This window comes from Neopelma chrysocephalum, unplaced genomic scaffold, assembly GCF_003984885.1.
Source record: "Neopelma chrysocephalum unplaced genomic scaffold, ASM398488v2 Primary Assembly neopelma1_119, whole genome shotgun sequence".
NCBI classification, from domain to species: domain Eukaryota; kingdom Metazoa; phylum Chordata; class Aves; order Passeriformes; family Pipridae; genus Neopelma; species Neopelma chrysocephalum.
Genome location: NW_020897781.1, coordinates 2,114,842 through 2,134,094, shown reverse-complemented (window position 1 = coordinate 2,134,094; position 19,253 = coordinate 2,114,842). Strand labels below are relative to the sequence as shown.

At 48.2% G+C, this 19,253-nt stretch overlaps 1 protein-coding gene across 3 annotated transcripts in view; it reads right to left on the bottom strand.

The window, feature by feature from the left end:
• NKAIN4 (sodium/potassium transporting ATPase interacting 4) overlaps window positions 1-18,753 on the bottom strand; it is a 51,804-nt gene extending 33,051 nt beyond the window's left edge. The window contains exon 1 of one of the 3 annotated variants that reach the window (XR_003536517.1): window positions 18,447-18,752. Coding sequence is in view for 2 of the 3 variants with exons in the window: in XM_027697321.1 (XP_027553122.1) it covers window positions 18,447-18,500 (54 nt within the window). In the remaining variant the exon portion in view is untranslated. Of the gene's footprint in view, window positions 1-18,446 lie in introns of all 3 variants that reach the window. The other 2 variants (XM_027697321.1, XM_027697319.1) reach the window with 2 other exon arrangements.
• Window positions 18,754-19,253: the final 500 nt, after the last annotated feature.

The window sequence follows — 19,253 nt, the reverse complement described above, 5'->3', positions numbered from 1 at the left end:
GGGTTGTGTCACAGAATTGGCAAAACAGCAGGAGCTGGCAGTACTTTTTCTAGCAAGGCACTACAGTCCCTGATCCCTGCCAGATGGCAAATCCACAAGTGCCCTCTCCTGCTCCATAACCCTCTCAGTGGGGTGGTCAGCAGGACAGTGAATTAGCTGCTTGCACATAATGTTGCAGAGGGGAGAAGAGGTTGCCCAGCACTGACGTTCTGAATGGAGCTCAGAATACAGCTCCCAGGAAAAAGACTGCTGCCTAGGAGGAATGCTTCAGTAAAATGACTGCCCTGCAGTGCCTTAACTTCTCCCAAATCAGGGTCAGTCATGTGCCTGGTGAGGCTTGTGCTCTGTACACCCCACAGAGCCTCTGGCTTGTTTGGTTTTCCTATATCCCATCTGCCCTTGGGGCTCAGATCTCAGGGATGGAGGCAGGTGCCTGTTCCCTGTGCTCCTGCCTGTGTCTCCTGGTGGTCCCTCAGCACTGAAGGCTGCTGTGATTGCTGATTGCTGAGATTTAGCAATCAGGCTAAATTAATAAGCAGGTGCCTTTGTGATCCAGGCAAAAAAGGACCCTGACAAGAATGACAAATTTGTTTTATTTGTAACCTACGTCAACACTCAATCCTAAATTCCCCAAAGATAATTAAATTAATCTGCTATGCCCACAACGTTCCCCCCTGCCCCCTTTTCCCCCGTTTTTTTTCTCCTCCCTCAGTTTCACAGCTCAGCTTTGGGGCTTCAGCTTTGTGATACAGAGGGGGGGCACTGGGACAAAGGGGATGTGACTGTATTTGCAACAGACATAAAAATTAATGAGTTTCTTCAACAACTGCCTGATGTTTTTGTCACCTAGATGCTCCTAAGGCACAGCCCTACCCCAGGCTCAGGCTCCATATTCATGGCTTTCCCTCACTTGTTGAAGGACTTGCCAGCCTATCTTAGCCCATCTCATACTGATGATCACGGGCAAACATCCTTGCTGCTCCCCCAGACAGCATCCTGGCGTGGCAGAGAGCACTGGGGGAGGAACTTCTCCCACCAGTAGCACAAATTTCCTCATTGAGTGAAATAATAGATATTAAAGACATGCCATTAACTCACCAGCCATTTTGCACCAGAGATCTGCTGCTGTTATGAACCCATCCAAACTCTATAAAGGCTGTGAGGCAGAGCAGTGCTGGAGATCAGCAGGAATTTAATTTTCTAATAGAGAGATTTATTCCCTACCAACGGGGCATTATATTCCGTGATCCCTGCCTCTGCTCAGCCACGAAGCCTATCCAAAGTTTGGGCTCATTCACATGACAGAGATGCAGGGGAAAAAAATGAAAATACTTGAAAATTAATCAATGGGTTGTCAGATTTAGGGGATATACCCTATATCCTCTGGACCTGCTATCCCAAGCATCCTCTGCTTAGCTCACAGAGCCAGCTCTGCTGCTGGAGGGAGCTGCCACAGAAGGCTCAAGGCTGCACTGAAGCACTGCTTGGGCCAGGACTGCCCAGCCTGTCTCCTCCTGATGCAGCTCTCTGGAGTCTCCTGGATGTGGGAGCAGCACTTTGGGAACATCTTGGAGATTCCCATGAACTCTCAAGTGTACTAGAAAGACTTAAAATTAATGAGAGGTTGGACCAAAACTCACAGTGTGTATAAAGCCCATGAGATACCAGCTGGACTCACCCAGTTTAGACAAAATTCTGGCTATCTTTGCTATTTTATAGGCACTTACCGCAAACTGCAATTTTATTTTGCCACTGGTTACCCCAGGGTTGAACTGTGGCACTTTCCCAAAGGGAGCAATAACTCTTGCCTCAGGCTCAAAGAGTGAAGCTCAGTTTTTCTTCTGTCCTGTCCACACATAGCCCAAGAAAGGCTCACTGTGTCCAAGTGACACTGAGAACATCCCCTGTCTTTGGCTTTATGAACAAATTCATTGCTGTCCCCTGCCAGCCTAATTCAATGCTGGTACCCACAGCACTTTCTCTTCAGGAAGGGTCAGCTGTGGCCTGAGTCACAAAAATGCCCCTCTGAAGGCAAAACACCTGCAGAAAGCCACCTGAAATCATTTTGCTCATCCAGCAGAAGATGAGGATGAAAGTTTCTTGGTGGCCTCGTAGCACAACCAGCAAAGCCCCACTCCCTGCACAGGGCTGTGTCCCAGCAGCCCTCACTCCACAGGATGCTCCCAGTAAATGGGATGAATGATCTCTGTGATCTCTGTGCTGCTGGACTTTTGTGGAATCCCCCCAGGGCCTTGCTAGATGAAGCTCCCTGCTCTCCCCTTTGCTTGATGGTCCCTCTCCACCCACCCCACACCCTCCCTGTCCCTCTCCAGCCGGCTCAGTGCCCGCTCTCCCCCAGCTCCTTCCTGCACATGGCACTGGGAGCTCGAGCAGCTGATCCCCTTAATTAGGTCACAAATAGATCACGTGTAAAACACTTGCACCAGCCAGATCCTCTGAAGGAAAAACATGCAAGCCCCGCAACTGGGCTAAAAGCTCGGGAGAGGAAGGATGCCAAAGCTGAAATAACTCTTCAAAACTTTGTAGGAGCCCTGCTTCAGTTTCTGTTCGACAGCTGGGTCCCTGCTCCCTGACACTGGAGCTAAGTGGTAGCACTGCTTTAATTTCCTCTTGCTTCTGCTCCAATGCCAGATTGCTTGGATATTCGTAAACAGAAGGAGTTTAATGAAAATTATAATTAGAGCCCTGCGGTGCTCTTGCAGGTCGCCTTTACACTGGGCTGCCTATTTACATTACAAATCAGGCTGGTGTCACTGCAGAGTCTACAGCAAGAGAGGAGAATTTTATTAAAAGGGAAGCACAGGGGGGGTGAGAAATAGGGGAGAGAGAAAATGATATTGTTATTATTAATAATCTAGGAAATTGGGATATGCCATGGTCTTGCTGCAACTTCGCTCCTTGAAGGAAAGCCCATCGTAACCAGCCTGAAGCAGGAGGGGACAAAGCACAGCCACCCTGAAAATTCCACTGGTAATTACCGTACAAACGGGCCCTTTCTCATAAAGCAAGGCTTTCTCACCCCCACCAGGACACAGAGAAGTGCTCTTAGCACTTCTGCTTCCTAATACCTGGCTGTGAAGTTGTGGGGGCCAGGAAGAGACAACACGTGAAGCCTAAGCGATGCATTTCCCGTTATTTTACAGCCTTTCCTTCCCACCTGCCAGCAGCTCCATGTGATGCTTTCTGCCCCCTTGTAATGCAGCAGCTCCTTGGGAGACACAGAAGCCCTCGCTGACTGAAGCTCTGGAGCATCTGCTGGCTTGAGGCACAGTGACAGTCCATCTGCAGTCGTGTGCTGAAGGGCTCTGTAAACTCTGGGTTTGACAGAGCAGGAGAAAAGATCCCATGGGAACAACAGGGAGGCATCTGGGAATTGATGCACTGACACCCAGCCTGGCTCTCACACACAGCAGTACAAACCAGTGTTATCCCAAACATGGATGAGTCTCCTGGGGTTGATTCTGCTCCTGCTCCTTCAAGCGAAGCCCTTCAGCACAGTTGTTAACAGGCTGTCTTCCCATCTATATAGTGAAATTAGGAATAACACCCTCATTTTACACAGAGGATAGCTGGAGACTTGGGTCATATTTGTAAAATCAGGAATATTTCACACTGATCATCCTGCATTGGCACAAACCACATCAGCACTGCAAAAGTGTTTTTCTGGATGCTCACCTGCCCTGTGGTGGCAAAAAAGAGGTGGCATTTTAGGTTGGGAACCTCCTGTCATGGTTACAGCACCAGCCCAAACCTCCCACCTTTCCCACCACTGTCACATTCTCAACAGAGAGGTGAACTCGCCCTGCTCCTGTGCCTGCATCCCTCCAAATGCATCCCTAGTGATGCTCTGAACAACTCCCTGCAATGCCTGGCAATGGATGCTGAGCCAGACCCCCCTCCTGGCCACCTCCACTGCCAATCCCACCTCACCCTCTGCGGCCAGGGGACGTAACTCTGGCCTGACAAGCAGCTGGGAATTCAGGACAGAGCAGATGAGTGCTGTGAATATTGGCTTCATATATCAAAACCTTTTGCAAGTTGTGGCAATATGCAGAAAGTTTTCAGGGAAATGAGCAGCTGGGGGTATTTTAGGAGTTGGGCTGCAAACAGGCCAAGTTGTTTGTTTGCATTTCATCCGTGCTATCATCGTATAAAGTGACAGCTGAGTTTTAATCACTACTAGTAACACTGATGTTTGTGCTTTGCCCAAAAAAAACCCAACTGAAACATAAAAATGTGCTTATTTCAGTTAAAAAAAGGACAAAAGGAAAAACTTCCTTTGAAAAACTACAGTTGAAAAAACATGCAGCCATTTTTTCAGCAGAAAAATAAATGTCAGTGAATAAATACTGCACAACTCTCCCCTAATGAATGTACCAGGAAACTTCCAGGCCTGTCATCAGAGCATGAACTGAAAAAGAACTGGGAAGAAAGTAGTATTTTGGACAAGAAAAACATTTAGCAGTTCAGCTTCTGGTTCCAGTGAAATGTTTTTGACAGGAAGAGTTTTAAATTGGAACAAACAGGAAAACAACTATTTTGTTCAAAGCAGGGACTGTTGGAGGCTTTTGGGGCATTGCAGGAATTTTCCAATAACCACAATCCCCACAAACAACCTTGTTCTATGAAGTGGGTAGAAAATAAATCAATCACTATTGATTTTCATCTTCTGATTGCTTCTCTGGAAGAAAATCAGTCCTACTTAAGTAATTGAATAATTACCTTAGTAATTACAGGTAAAAAAAACTAGCTTCCCCTGCCTCCCTCGAGACATGTAAACTAGGGATATTTCAGCTTTCCAGCCATTTTAGGAGGCAAAGTCAATTTTATATGATCAAAGATGATTTATGAGCTGTCACCCCCCTCTCAGGAGTCACCAGCACGCTGGGCACGGCCCCAGCAGTGCAGTGCCTGCTGCTTACAGAGGTGAGGAAGGCTGACCTCCTCCTGGGCTTCTTTCTCAGCTGTAACCTCCCCACAAGCAATGCAGGCTGGAGAGCAGAGATCCAGCTCTACTTCTCTTAAGTCAATAAAAGCAAGAAAACGGAGACACACAAAGTGCTCCAACGGATTAATCGAGTGAACATCTGAGGATGGAGGTGGCAAAAAGTTTAGACACAGTTTGAGGCTGAAGATCAGCCTCTCTCACGGGGTGATAAAGTAGCTTGGGAACTGCAATCTGCTCTGGGCAGTCACTGAAAGGCAAGAGCACAGCTCTGCTACAAACCAGTCTGAGTGCTGGAAATCAGGGCTGTGGGGTGGAGAGTCGGACTCACAGCGTGACAGTGGCTGTGGGGGAAGTCACTAAGCCTGTGGTTTTCTCATGGTCACCATCCCCTGCACTACTGAGTTTTCTGCTCTGAGAGGAATTCACTGAAACCAAAGATTCTCATTGGAGATCTATTAGCAATACAGAATCATGCTAAAAAAATGCTAAGGTTTAACAAGGTCTCCCATTTGTATTGATGGCATTGACCATCTCACTTTTGGTGCAAAAGCCTTTGTTTTTGCTCTTCAGTCCAAGTGGATGAAATGAGACCCGTGACGTTCACTTTGATGGAGGCGAGCTGCTGGCTTTCCAACAGGGTAAGTAAGGATTCAGTGCCTTTTAAAAAGCATTATTTTTAAAGGAAAGCCCTTTTGAGTGAGGGCTAGAATGGGGTTATTTTCCACATGACCAAGCACCAAAAGGAAAGCGGCAGCCCGGTCCATGCTCTTATCACCCTCCCTGAGTCACCCACTGGATAGATTTGTCACAAGGTGAAATAAGAGCAATTCCTCAATTTATTATCATTTTCTACTTGTCCTCCTTAATGCAGTTCCTGCCAGGATGAGTTTGCTGTGGGAAAGTGCAATGAAACCAGGCCTTTCAGTCTGCTGCTAAATGGGACTGGGGGGAGGCTTCCAGGGGGGGAGGGAAAATCTTCCTCATTAGAAGGGGAAAATGTGCAACGCAGAGTTTTCATCGGATGCTGCCCAGCCTCCCAATTAGGGTGGCTGGGACAAACAGTGGTGTTATTATATGTAACTATTTATCCAGTGTCGCTCAGCCATTGTTTATTTTATGAGCATAATTTATCTCCTCCGTTGTGCTACCCAATTTGTTTGCATTTTCAGTCCAGTCGAGTGTCTCTCTTTCATTGTATACATCTTTTGGCCTCCCACCAACCAACTCTCCAAGTAAGTTTCCAGGAGTGTCACACAATGGCCAGGCCCCTCCTGCGCTTCATTTTTCGCATGACATTTGTGTCCCCTTATTTCTGCGCTGCCCCTGCCCCTCCCCTGCTGACTTGCAGCTCCTCAATGCTTCATGGTTTATTCAACAGCAAAGCTGAATTTCTCTTTTCCTTCTCCCCCCTTTTAAAATAGAGGCTGGCCAATAGATGCCACTTCAGCAGCTCTGGAGAACAAAGTTCACTTGCAGCAAATCTTTAGCGGTTGTGTCTCCACAGGGCAAGAGTTTGGTGATCCTGCAGGGGCTGAACCCCGACCCACAGGCAGCAGCTCACCCATGGAACACTCATGGACTCTTGCATCTCCTCCAACCATGGAAGGGGACAAAAACTTGCCCTCTATTAGCTTGTGACACCAAAGCTTCATTCACACATCACCCTGCCTCCCCACTGCTATCACCCCTTGGAGGTGTGAGATGATTCCTCATCCCTGGAACGATGACATCTTTGGTTTGTTCCTACTCCAGACTTTCTGACCATTTTTTTTTTTGCAAGTCTTTTGATCTTCTTGCTTGCAGGTCTGACTGCAAGGATTAGCTAAAATAGAAAAGTGCTAATCCACATTATGGAAATTCAAATCCTTGCCGCTACATTCAGTAAATTCAAGGAAGTTTGATCTGGCAAGACTCTGAGGTGACTCCAGACAGTGATAACAGTATGTGTGCATCACCTCTTCCACCAGGATGGTGACACTGCAGCAAGAAGAAGCACCATTTTCCTCCTCATCGTAGCAGGCTCCATCCCTATTTCTGATGGGGTCCAGCAAAACCCCATTGAGCTCTCAGCCCGGGTTACAGCTGAATGTGGGGTTTACTGCTCCATTCTTTTGAGTCTGCCAGGATTGAGTTTCCAGGATTTCTGCTAGGAAAAAATGCACAGTGTCTCACCACCAAACCCTGGAGCTCCGTCTGAAATGCAGATTGAAACTTGTTTGCAGGTTAGTGTCCAAAACTGTGAGCGAGGAACTTTACATGGCCAAGGGAGCCTCCATGAGGAAAACTTGGCAGCCATGAAACCTTGGATACGTCTCATGCAAGGAAAACATCCTTTGGCTGAGTGATCTGCAGAGGAGTTTACTGCCCCTCCACCTCCTGTCACTATGAGCTGCTTCAGAAATTCATCGTACTTTAAATGATTCACTCAAGTATCCATTCAGTCCCAGTTCATAGATTGCAGGGCCTTTATTACACAGCCATATATTTAACACTGGGATAGTTCTCAGCAGTTCTAACAGCCCTGCCATCTAAGGAATAAAACAAAGAGCCATTATTCATCAGAAGGGAGACACAGTCTTTATTGTCTGAAGCTATGGCAGAGTTTTTATATCACCCTATCTATTCTTTCACGCTGTCACACAATTCAGCTTTAAGCTGTTTCAGTGGCAGCCCTGGAAGCCCAAATGCTGTAGCTTCTCCCAGCTAACTGCCCAGCTAATGCTGTGTTGAACTGACAGCAGGACTGATCCCGAGCTCACAGGAGCAGGAGGGTTAACCTTTCCAGAAGAGTTGGAGGTAGACACTAGTCTCTGGCTGGGTCAGGAATAAAAGCTATGCTGGGTTATTTAAAGACATGAGGAAGCCCAGCTACAAGGGTGGGTTGCAGATGGATGAATGTGCACTTTGGGCACTGATCATATCCAGAAGATCTGGGGTTTGGCTGTGGTCTGATGGCAGAGCTGTGTAGACTGTAGGACCCAAGGACACACTAAGCTGTACAAACCTGCTGTCCCAACCTCCCTGCAGCCCTCCCAAACAGTCATGGTTTTCTTGGTGGGTCCCTGTCCAGCGTGGAGCTGAAAGGAGCAGCCTGGTTCTCTGGATCTAGACATCTGGGGACTAAAACCTTGAGATGTACTCAGCACGAACCACCTTCCACCCTGCCTAGCATCTCCCTGCCTTCCTCTGTACCTCTGGGAAAAGCAGGTCAGATTTTGGGCCAGAAGACTTCTTCTGTGTGCAAACAAGCCTATTAAATGAAAACAAAGCAGAGAACCAACTACACGATGGTCTCCTCAGGCTTCAAGAGCATTTGAGACTCTGCCTGTGTCAGCACAAGGCAGGATAAGGGGAAGAACAGATACTTCTGAGAAGATGCCATGCAGGGGCCCTCACCAGCTGTTGGCAGATAGGCAGACCCCTCTTTCCCTTGGATGTCTCAGCTCAAAATAATAAGATGAGAAACTTGAAGACCCAGAATCTTAAGAAGTGTCAGACATTTGAAAAAGAATTGCCCTTTCCCAGCTTTTTACTTTGTTTTAAGGCTGGCAATCACATCCCCAATCTCTCATGCTCACTTCTCTCCACATGCTCAGACAGCAAAGGGCACATAACAGCCTGTGAACCCCCATCACACTTCTCCCAGCACCCGCTCTACTCCCTGCTGAACAGCCAGCAATCTCCCAGGCTAATTAGCCAAACGGTATTCTGCACATATTTAGCATTTCTGAGTAATTAGGATAATCAGATTTCTCCCCTAATTCTGTACATATACAATATAAGCAGGTGTATTGCCTTTCCCACAATGATATCACAAAAAATGTGTTGTCTCTGGAGCCAGGGATGTCAGACGCCTGTCAGAGCCCATTCCCATCTCCCACATGGAAACCTGCTGCTAATGGATTACCAGTAGCCATGGGGAATTAGGAACTGGGTCTGATTTGGCAAAGCAACCAATAGTTCTGATATTCATGCAAGTTATCTAAATGCCCAGCCTTCAAACCATCCTCCAGGGAAGAGCTGCGGGAGAAGTTGTTTTGCACTGCAAAACAGGAGGTGTTTGGCCCAGAACCTCAAACGTGTTTTGGGTACTGGGGAGTTTCTGGGAGTCTGCCCAAGGCTCAGGATTCAGGTCTTGGTCATTCTGCACGAGGTTAATCAGCTCCTGGGCCTGGATTTTATCTCTGCAAACCTGTGAGCTGGGAACCATGTATTTGTGGTCTGTGCTGGAAAGTCCAAACCAGCCAGGCCAGGCCAGCTCTTCCTTGTCCTGTTGAGGTGGGTCTTTGGTTCAAGAGGAGTTTTTCCTCCATCCAGCTTCACTCAGTAATTCCTTCTCAGGGAAGCAGAAAAGTCTGCTTTAAGTGCTGCTGTGTAGGCCCTGGTCCTTGGAGAAGGTCCTTTGGACGTGGTGCTTCCACCAAAGTGGGACTCTTAATGGAGTATCAAGGGTCCAGCAGCTCTGAAAAGAGGAAAGGATGCTCCCAAGTCCCACAGCATGGAGTTAGGCACTCCTGAGTATCGGGACCATAGCAGAAATATTTAGCAAAGACCCTGCCACATTCCCTCCACAAAAAGCCCATCCATCTGCTGAGCTTTGTAGAGGGGAGAAGTTTTGCTTGTAGGCCTTAGAGTAGAACCCAACATAAAGAAGCCACTTGTAACGTGCAGGGCAATGCTCTTGTAGTGCTGTAGAATAATGCACAAACCTCCTAAATATGAACACACTTGAGTAAGGCTGGGATTTAGATTCCTCCTGGTATCCAGGTAGATCAACCATGCTGGTACTGAGATTGAGCTCTGGTTGCTAGAGAGGTAATTTTCGGGTGGAGCTGAAGGGAGACAGTGACAAACTGTTAATTGTGGTGAGGCTGTTCATCCGTGATGGATGAGCACACCACACACAGCACTACATGCAAGGCTACACTCAATATTTTATAAGTTGTATGCGGATAGTAAAATGCTCCATCCCCTTCTTTGGTGTCCTCTATCTCACCTTCCCTGATCAGATGAAACGGTGCTCGCAGATGAACCATCCCCAGAGAACAGCTCTTGGAAAACATAAATCAGCACCAACTGCTTTAATGGGTCCAAGGCTGTTGTCAGGGTCACCACAGACACAAGGCAGGTCCCTGTTCCCCAGAGATGTGTCACAGGAGACATCTTCCCAGGCTTTGTACATTTGCTTTGTGTATTCCTCTGAGCACCTGGATTCATTTTTTATTAAGTGCATTTAGGACTTCAGGAGAAGTGAAATCCAACTGTTCTCAGTAAGGTTCAATTCTTGTTCTTTCATATCTTTGGCCAGGTGTCTGACTGCTCGAGTGCTCACTCATGAAGGGCAGAGTCTGTCCTCTGTCATTCTGACCTTAGGTCAGTGATGTCCCAGGTCACTCAGGGATGGCACAATTGCATGGAAAGAGAGTTGGAGAATTGTACTGAGGAAAGAGATTGTGCCACAGAGCACTGTTCTCCTAGACCTGGAGACCGAGCTCGTGGGCAGCTCTGGGGGGTGTGAGGTGGAGCGAGCTGGGATGAGGATGCTCCAGGCATTCTGTCTCCAGGGACCCTCAGCTGTGTTCTTGTCTACTCTGAGGGCAGCACAATGGGGAGCAAGTCTGCGCAAGGGGCTGCCCCCAAGTGCAGAAAGGGCTTGAAGGCTGGTCCCACACATACACTGAGCCCTGACCCATCACTGTGCAGTGAGATGGTCTGAAACAAGGAGGGCAACTTGTGCTCCCACACTTCTGAACGTCAGGGCCTGGGTGGACATCTGTGTGCTTGCTCCATTGGTGCAGAAAAAATATGATGATGACCCTGCTTTTCTTGAGTTTTGAGCATTGGAGGAAAAAAATGGAGCAAAAAGAAAGAAAAGGGGGAAGCAAGCCGATATTTTGCTGGCCTGAGAGAGCCCAGGGAGCAGGTGGGAACCTGCCTGCAGGGCTGGCCAGTGCTGAAAGGTGGCAAAGGAAGCTGGCTCAGGGACAGCAGCTCCTGATGTCTGCCTTCCTCGAGCAGGTGATGAAGACAAGCTGTTGCCTCGATTCCCACAGTATATTTTCATTAAGCCCAGGCAGATGGCAGCGGAGGTCACTGCTTCCACACCATCATCCTTTCAGCTGAGAGGTGTCAGGGAATCTGACATCTCAATTACTAAACCTAGATTCGACCAAACAACACCCAGGACGATGGGGGAAGGGGGATCAGAAAAGCTGTGCTCCTAATTTCCAAGAATCTTCACCTTTGAGAGAAAATCTGGGACGTGCGTTTCCCTGATAAACAACATATTTGTGTCTAACGTCCTGACACAGAAGCAGCTGTGCTGAGAATGAGCCACAGACACCAAGAAAACGGCAATTAAGTCCTTGTGGAAAATAGACCAAAAAGCAGCCCTTGGAAAAGACAGTTGATGTTAATGAGCTACAGCAAAGTCAAGGGAGGAGATATTGATCTTGCCCCAGCAGAAAGCTGCTGCTCGCTCTTCTCTAGTCTGCGAAGCCTCTGAGCTAAATAAAACTTCAGTTCTTCACAAGGACTCTCAGATGGGGGCCCAGGGCTCGGCTAAGCCAGGAGGAGCCAGAGCAACACCAACATTGACTTTTCTGTGTTCAATGTGAGACACAGTTCCAACCTGCTGGTGAGAAGCAGCACTTCTGCTGCAACACCATCTCAGAGATTTCTGCCAGATATTTCAATCAGTTCAGTTTTTCTCCTCCCTACTATTACTACCTACTTCCCTATTACTACTCTACTACTACTTATTCCCTACTTTTTACTACTATTAATCCTTATTTTTGCCATCCCTACTATTACTGCTTGCAAGAAAAAGACAAAATTCTGACACTTATCAATAAGCAAGCAAAGCAGAAGTTGCTTATTATTATTCTGAAATCTCATCAACTTTAAGGTAATATTATGCCTTTGGAATGATTACGAAATATCTCAGATTCACATTTCCACAGGGTGTTTATTCATTGAGTTTCCTTCTACAACAAAAATACCCAAAACCACTGGCTTGGGAGCAGATGAGTCACCGCAACACAGCACCACCCTGTAGCAACACCCAAACCTGTGCTTTCTCTTTCAGGACTTTTCCCCTTAAACCTCACCATGAGCTGGGCTTGGGGAAGACATCATGATGTCAGAGATGTTTGTAAGATGAGAATGTCCAGAGTGCACAACTCCAATGAAAAAAAAAACAACAAACCAACTTGTTTTTAGAGAGATTTTTCAATTATTTTCGGAAGTGTTTTCAAGCTTCTGTAAAAGTTCAAAATATTTGGGCTTTGGCACAATAAACACCCTCATCATTTTCAGCAAACATTGCCAAATGCCTGAGTATTTTCATTTTTTTTTTGTGCAGAAATGTAATTTTTTCCTTCCTCCTGTTCTGAACATAGGGAGAGGGAGAAAAATATACTGCTTTTGAAAGAAAAGTTTCCACTGGGTTGAAAAACTCTCTTTCTACAAAACTTAAACACAGAGACACAACCTGTGCAGTTGGGTGCGCTCATCACATCTACTGCAGCCCAGAAGGAGTGGGGACAAAGGGAACTCCACAAGCATAAGGACATTAAATCACAAATTATCCCTGGTTTTTGTGTGGGTTTTTTTTTTTTTATAAGAAAGAAAAGTTCAATTCTACTGACCTCAGACCCAATGTTTTGCTAATGGGAAAGGGAATGCTACAGCTGGGGCACTTGCTGCTCGTTAGATCATACGCATTTTCTTAAGTGCTCAAAAAGCAACGGGCTAGTCCAGGGTTTTCCTGGAGGAAAAGCGATCACAATCTGGCCTTTGTTATCCAGTTTGTTCTCCAAGAGTTCATACTTTCGGGCCCCTGGCGCAGATTCTTGGAAGAGCTCCATTTTGCACCCCAGCCAAAATGATCCGAGTTTCCATATATTATTAGCACACAATGGAGCAACGTCAGCTCCCTTAACCCCACACCAGCCAGGGGGAGAGGGTCCCCCTCGGGGAAAACCAGCTCCTTCTCTTCTTGTAGGGCCTTGGTGCTTGGAAAGAGGAAAAAGGGGAAGGCAAAGGAGCAGAGAGTGGCCGGGAGAAATCAGAGAGTGGTCAACAAACATCCTGTGTCAGCTGAAACAAAGCCCCGCTTCTCCAGGGAGAGTTGACTTCAACACCACCCTGCCCTCAGTTCTTTTTGCCTTGGCTTTGGCCAAATTTCATTCCTGGTCTGAATGGGTTTGGTTAGAGGACAGTTCCTGTGAGTCATCTGCAATCTCCACCACCGCAATGGGAAACGCGGATGTGGGCAGCCGGGGGGTCTGCAACGGGGCACAGTTGAAACACGTCTGAAACACAGACCCCAAACTGCTCCTCCCTTTGGCTAGAGTGTACTGACTCCAGCTGCTCAGGAAAAAGGTGGAAAAGAAAAAAAAAAAGAGAAAAATCTCACGCAAAAATTCATCTTTTTGTAAGAAAATCTCCACTGCTCTAAAATTAAAAATGTTTGCCAGCACAGCAAACATTTGCCAGCACATTTTTGATTTTTCGCCAAAATATTCTGGCCAAAACTTGGGAGAAAAACTCAGGATTGTCTATGGAAAGCAGATACTTCTCATGAAAATATTCATTTAGTCAAATCCCCAGGTTTCTACTGAAAGTCAGCTTCAGTGGAAAATGCTGACAAGCTCTATTATTGGCACAGCTTTAATTTTCCTTTGTCTGGAACAGACACGGAGAAGACAGCATCTGTCAAACGTACTCTTCAGACTTACGTTATTATTTAGCCTGGAGTATTGTTCAAGGACTTCAGGAAAGGTTTGAGCCATCACAGTGCTGGGTGCTGTGCATATCCACGAAAGATAGCCCCTTCCCTAGAGGGATTATAATTTAAGCACAAACCATGGAGAAGATAAACAGCTGGGGAGAGCACAAGGTAATTTTGGAGGGGTCTTGAGCAGCGTGATGAGCAAAGGGATGCTGTGCTTCCCCTTGCACCTGCTCTTCCCTCCAAGGCTTTGTGCTCGGCCAAAGCGCAGCTGTGCGGGCTCACAGCTCCCTCAGGAGAGGCAGAGTCTGCCCCAGCTCCAGAGGCAGCTGCAGAGGAGGGCAGAGATGGGTCCTGCTCTCCTCACCCAGCCTCCGGTTCAAAACATCCCTGGGGCAGAGGAGAAAGCCAAGCAAGTCATCCCTACAGTCCCCAGACACCACAACCCTGCTTGCCCCTTACCCTGGGCAGGAAGATGCTCTGCCACCCTCCCTCTTGCAGCCCACGTGTGCTGATCAATCGAGGCACAGAACCATAGAATAGTTTGGGTTGGAAGGGACCTTAAAACTCTTCTTGTTCCAACCTCCCTGCCATGGGCAGGGACACCTTCCACTAGGCCGTGTTGCTCCAGCTTTGTCCAATCCGACCTTAAACACTTCCAGGGATGGGGCAGCCACAGCTTCTCTGGGCAAACCTGTGCCAGGGCCTCCCCACCCTCACAGGGAAGAATTTCTTACCAATATCCAGTGTAAACTCACTCTCAAATTAAAGCCATTCCCTCTTGTCCTACCACTACACGCCCTTGTAAAACATCCCTCTCTTCCACCTATTTTAACTAGTCCACCTACTCTAACTTGCACTTTTTTGTTTGCCCACATCCTGCCCTCTGCCCTCACCCCCCACGTGCTCTGCATCACTTCATGTCTCGATCAAACCAACACGATTGCTTTAACTACAAGAGAGCAGTTAGAGAAGGATCTGTGCTGGTTTCAAATCGCTTCCAGAACTGGTCACCCCCTTCTGTAAGAGATTAAAAAGGAATCACTGAGAAAGGAGCGAGGCAGAAAGAGAGCACAAGAAAATAAATAAATAAAGGTATATAGTTACTTTTGGTTAGTCTCAATGTGCAGCCCCGTCCCAGGGCGCCTTGTTCTGTGCTCATTTGAAGTATTAGTCACTTTTTCCATTAGAAGCTGTTATTCTAGGGGGATTTATAATGTATCTGTAAAATTGTCTCCAGGCTTTGCTTGGCATCTGAGCTCTCAATCCACGGACAGAATGTAAAGAAACTACAGTTGTTTGATTTATTGGGACAGGGCACGGGGAGGGAGGGAGTTTTTCCATGCTCAGTGGAAATAAATTCACATAGTGCCTCCGGTGCACAATCACTTACTGCTCCAGAAAATACACCGTTTGGGTGCAATCTCACGCTGGCAGAGAGAAAAGAAGCAAATCAATGATTATTTAATACCTCCCTGCCTGAGACCCAGTCCTGGTTTGTGGTTTCTCACCACGAGCCACCCAGTCCACAGTCCTGCTGGGTGCGACAGTCTGTCACACCACTCAGGTTCGGAAATTCTGTCCTTGGCAAACCTTTTTCAGCCCTAATTTCTGTAAGGGATATTTCTTAGCTCACTACAGAGGCTCCCTGAGAGAGTCACGATTTTTTCCTGGGGAGGCCTAGGGCTCATTTAAGCTTTGCTCTTAATATACATCTGCCCAAAGCCTGGGAGGGATGAGAAAGGGCTGGTGACCTGCTGTAGGTAACACCAGCACCTGGATGGCAGAGGTGTTCAGGCAAAGTGAGAATGCAGAGGTGACAACCCCCTTGGGATTCACAAACTTTGGGAAAACACTCCATCACCTTGCTGACTCCACGTCATCCACGGCTGAGGATAAGCCTGTTTGCAGGGTGGCCCTGACCTGGGTCAACTTTCACCCAAAATTCTGCTGGAGGTAGGAGTGGACTGGAAAAAAAGGAAAGGATTAGGGACAGCAATGCACACCAGGACCAGATGGAGGGAGAGCCAGAACCTTCTTGCAGCTCCCCTGCAGGACTGATCGTCAAAGCACGAGCCTAACGTGGACGCTTGATGGAAACAATAACCTAAAATTGGAACACGGCAAATTATTTATTCAAACTCCAGCCTTCCCTCCCCCCTTGATTAGCAAACCGCTGGGGAGTCAGCCCTGATTTTCTTCAGACAGATGCATACGCTCTCCTCCTCCCTGCGCCACGAGGCTCAGCCCGTGGGGGGCTGAGGATCTCGTTGGTATTCGCATTGTGTAGCAGCTCCTTGAATTCACACGTTGTTCTGCTCTCTGGCTGGATCACAAACTTTTTCTTTGGGAACACGCACTGCAATGATGAATATGTTTGTTTTCTGCCTTTTTTTTCCCCCCCAGGAAAACATTTAGACTGCAGTGTGCAAACACTTCCCCACACACTCACTCAACTGCCTGCACCTAATAATAAAGCAATTTCTATGAAGACTTGCAACTCAAATCTCTAATTTGAGTTTTTGGAGGGGTTGTTTCGGGTTTTTGTTCAGCAATTATAAAAAGCCCCAGAGAAGCTCTGAGGAACAGACATGAGAACATGCAATGTTCAGGAGTGTGCTGCAGAACTGAAGTGGAAGATCCCAGCACTGAAATCCTCTCCCCATTTATGTCAGAGGCAAAACGTCCACAGAAGAGATAGGATTTAACCCCTGGAACTTCAGTAGTGGGAGACATGGAGCTTGGCAACAAACAGGGAAGACTGTGAAGGGTTCAAAGTATCAAATGAAGCCGAGCAGAGACATGAGAGGAACAAAGGAAGTTCACGTCATTATAATTTATTGATGATCTTGGCCTGATCACTTCAGTGTTTTGTCTCAGCAGAGCCCACCCTGAGCAGCAGCGAGTCCTGCACGTCACTCGGCTGTACGGATGTGGGAGTGATGTGATGATTTACAGACAAACTTTGCTTAATAAAATAATAAAGTAAATAAAAAAGCACCGTGCTGGATCTCGCCCTCACCCAAGCACTTGCTGGGAACTGGCCAGGATCTCCTGACCTCACCCCCACCGAAGTGCAGCTCCAGAAATTCCCTCACCATAGTTCACATTTTTCCAGCTCTACCAATTCACCCAGCAAGTGCCATGGGAAATTGCTAGGGCTAAGGCATCCAAACTTGCTTAAGAATGAGCCAAGCTGATTCTTTTCTTCAAGGAGGAGGGTCTTAAGGAAAATAAAATGCTGGGGGTTCTTTGTCCCTGTATCTTGGATACAGGAAAACTCCCACGCTTGTCAGAAATCAGAACAGCACCAGCAGCTCCTGGCTTCTTCTCTTTTTTATTTTTATTTTTTTTACCCCAGTGTGTTGAGTGTGTGCCTTAAAGCAGGATGACACAGTGATGGGTTTAAGAGACAGTGAGTGTTGAGATGCCAATTTCTAATGTAATACAGGGTACAGCTTCTTTCTTCTGTGATCACGGGTGAAAAATCAAAAGAAATAATCCAGGAGACTAAACACACTCCCCAGCCATTCAGCTCGCTCATAAATATGCCAAGCAAGACGCTTTGTGCAAGAAAACCCCACCACTTCCATCCTGCATTTTGTTTAACTACGAGTCAAATCTTCCACCCGCATCTTCCGATTGTGCCATTCAGAGTTCACCGGGGTGCATTCCCACCCTCTTCCCCTTCAGTTTGAGGCTGATGGTTATCATTTCAAAACTAGCAGGTTCCCAGTTTTCCTCTCCCACCTTCAGCCCAGTGCCGTCCCCGCGCAGAAAACGCTGCGCTGTCAGAGTACCCAACTCCAAAACAAAGAGTTTTAACCAGACTCACCGCCTTGGCACCAGCAAACTATTCAACAGAACTTCGCAGGAAGTCTGCCCTTTCCTGCACGCTGCTAATGCTCCAAAATACAGCAAATTCGGGAGAAGTAAATGAAATTAAATACCTAGCTGCTGTCATTTCCTTTTTAAGGCTGGAGGAGCCCTGGAGCCCATTAGCTATTGACAAGAAGGGGACCCTCCAGATCCAGGCTGGATGCGCAGACACTCAGGGAACAACCAGACCTTTGTTTATCATCTATGCACATGTCAGGAGGAGCAGGAACCCCTGCCCACCAGGGACCGACCCGTGCCCACCAGGGTCCACACTCTCCGCACACTGAGAAGTTTATTCCTACATAAATATATGTATATTAATAAGCACATTTTATCCAAGCACTTCATCCCGGCGGAGTTTGAAAGAATTCCTTCCAAACCAGCACAAACCCCAGCAGGGTGGGATGCAGGCGTGCAGGGGGGGACGCGGGTGGACCTTTTCTTGCAGCTGGACATGAAAGAGGCTGAAGGTACCGGTGGGTTTTGGCACGTATGAAGTTTGGTTTGGTTTGCAACATCGCCACCGAGGCGTCGGGACTCCTCTCACAGAGCGATTTTCTTTTTTTTTGTTTTCAGTTGTATTTTATAAGCACAAACTTATTAATTGAAAACTACTTTTTTTTTTCCTTTTTCCTTTTTTTTTTTTATGAGTTTTAGGCACCAGTAAATCACCCCGGCGCAGCAAAGCGTCCCCGGAGCGCACCCCGACATCCCTCCTCCGAGCCGAAGTTGCGGAGGGAGCGGAGCCCTGCCCGGGGCAGCACCGAGACCCTGGAGGGGGGCTTTTGTTCCCGGCTCCGTCCCGGGGAGCCGAACCCCCCGTTCTCCGCCGCGTCCCCCCGAACCCCGAGCGCCTCCACTTACCAGCTGCAAAGTGCAGAGGAAGATGAGGGTGCAGCGGCCGGTGCAGCATCCCATGGTCCCCGAGCGGCGGGGGCAGGTCAGGGGCAGCCCGGTGGCCGCGGCCCCGCCGCCGCCCTGGGGCTCTGGGCTGCCCGGTCCGGCAGCGAGGCGGGCACGGAGGTCGGTCTGTCTGTCGGTCGGTCGGTCGGTCGGTCGGTCGGTCGGTCGGTGTCTGCTGCCGGAGCCCCTCCGGGAGCCGGGGTGGAGGCAAGTGGGGCCACAGCTTAAAAGGGCAACGCTCCGGCGGCGCTGCCGTCCCGGAGGCTGGGCGGGCTGGCGGGGCGGGGGCTGCCGCCGCCGCCGGGATGCGCCCCCCGGGCCCCCGCAGGCGCGGTGGGATGCTCCGGTCCCGGCACCCGGCCCTCCCCCGGGAGGCGGGAGCAGGTCCTGTTCCCCCGGACAGGGCGGACCCTCGTTTTCCCTTTGGTGGGACGCGGTGCGTGTCTGTGCCGGGGCAGAGCGCTGTGCTGGCCAGGCAAGGTGTGTGTACAGGACACACGGCTTATAGAGCTCCTCTCCTCTTTCCACAAGTGCCCATCACCTTCCTCCGCAGGCAGGTGCTGGTATGTTAACCCTGAATATTAGGAAGAGTAGAATTAACCTAAAATACAATGGTTCTTCCCATAAAATTTGTCAGCGAGAGTGCACATGGAAGACAAACTCAGAAAGGGGGATAAGACAAGGAATTCTTGAAAAATGCACATTTGTGGGTATTTTGAAGTATATATGGAAGCTTGGGAATGAATCCCAGTAGCAGAGGGATGTAGG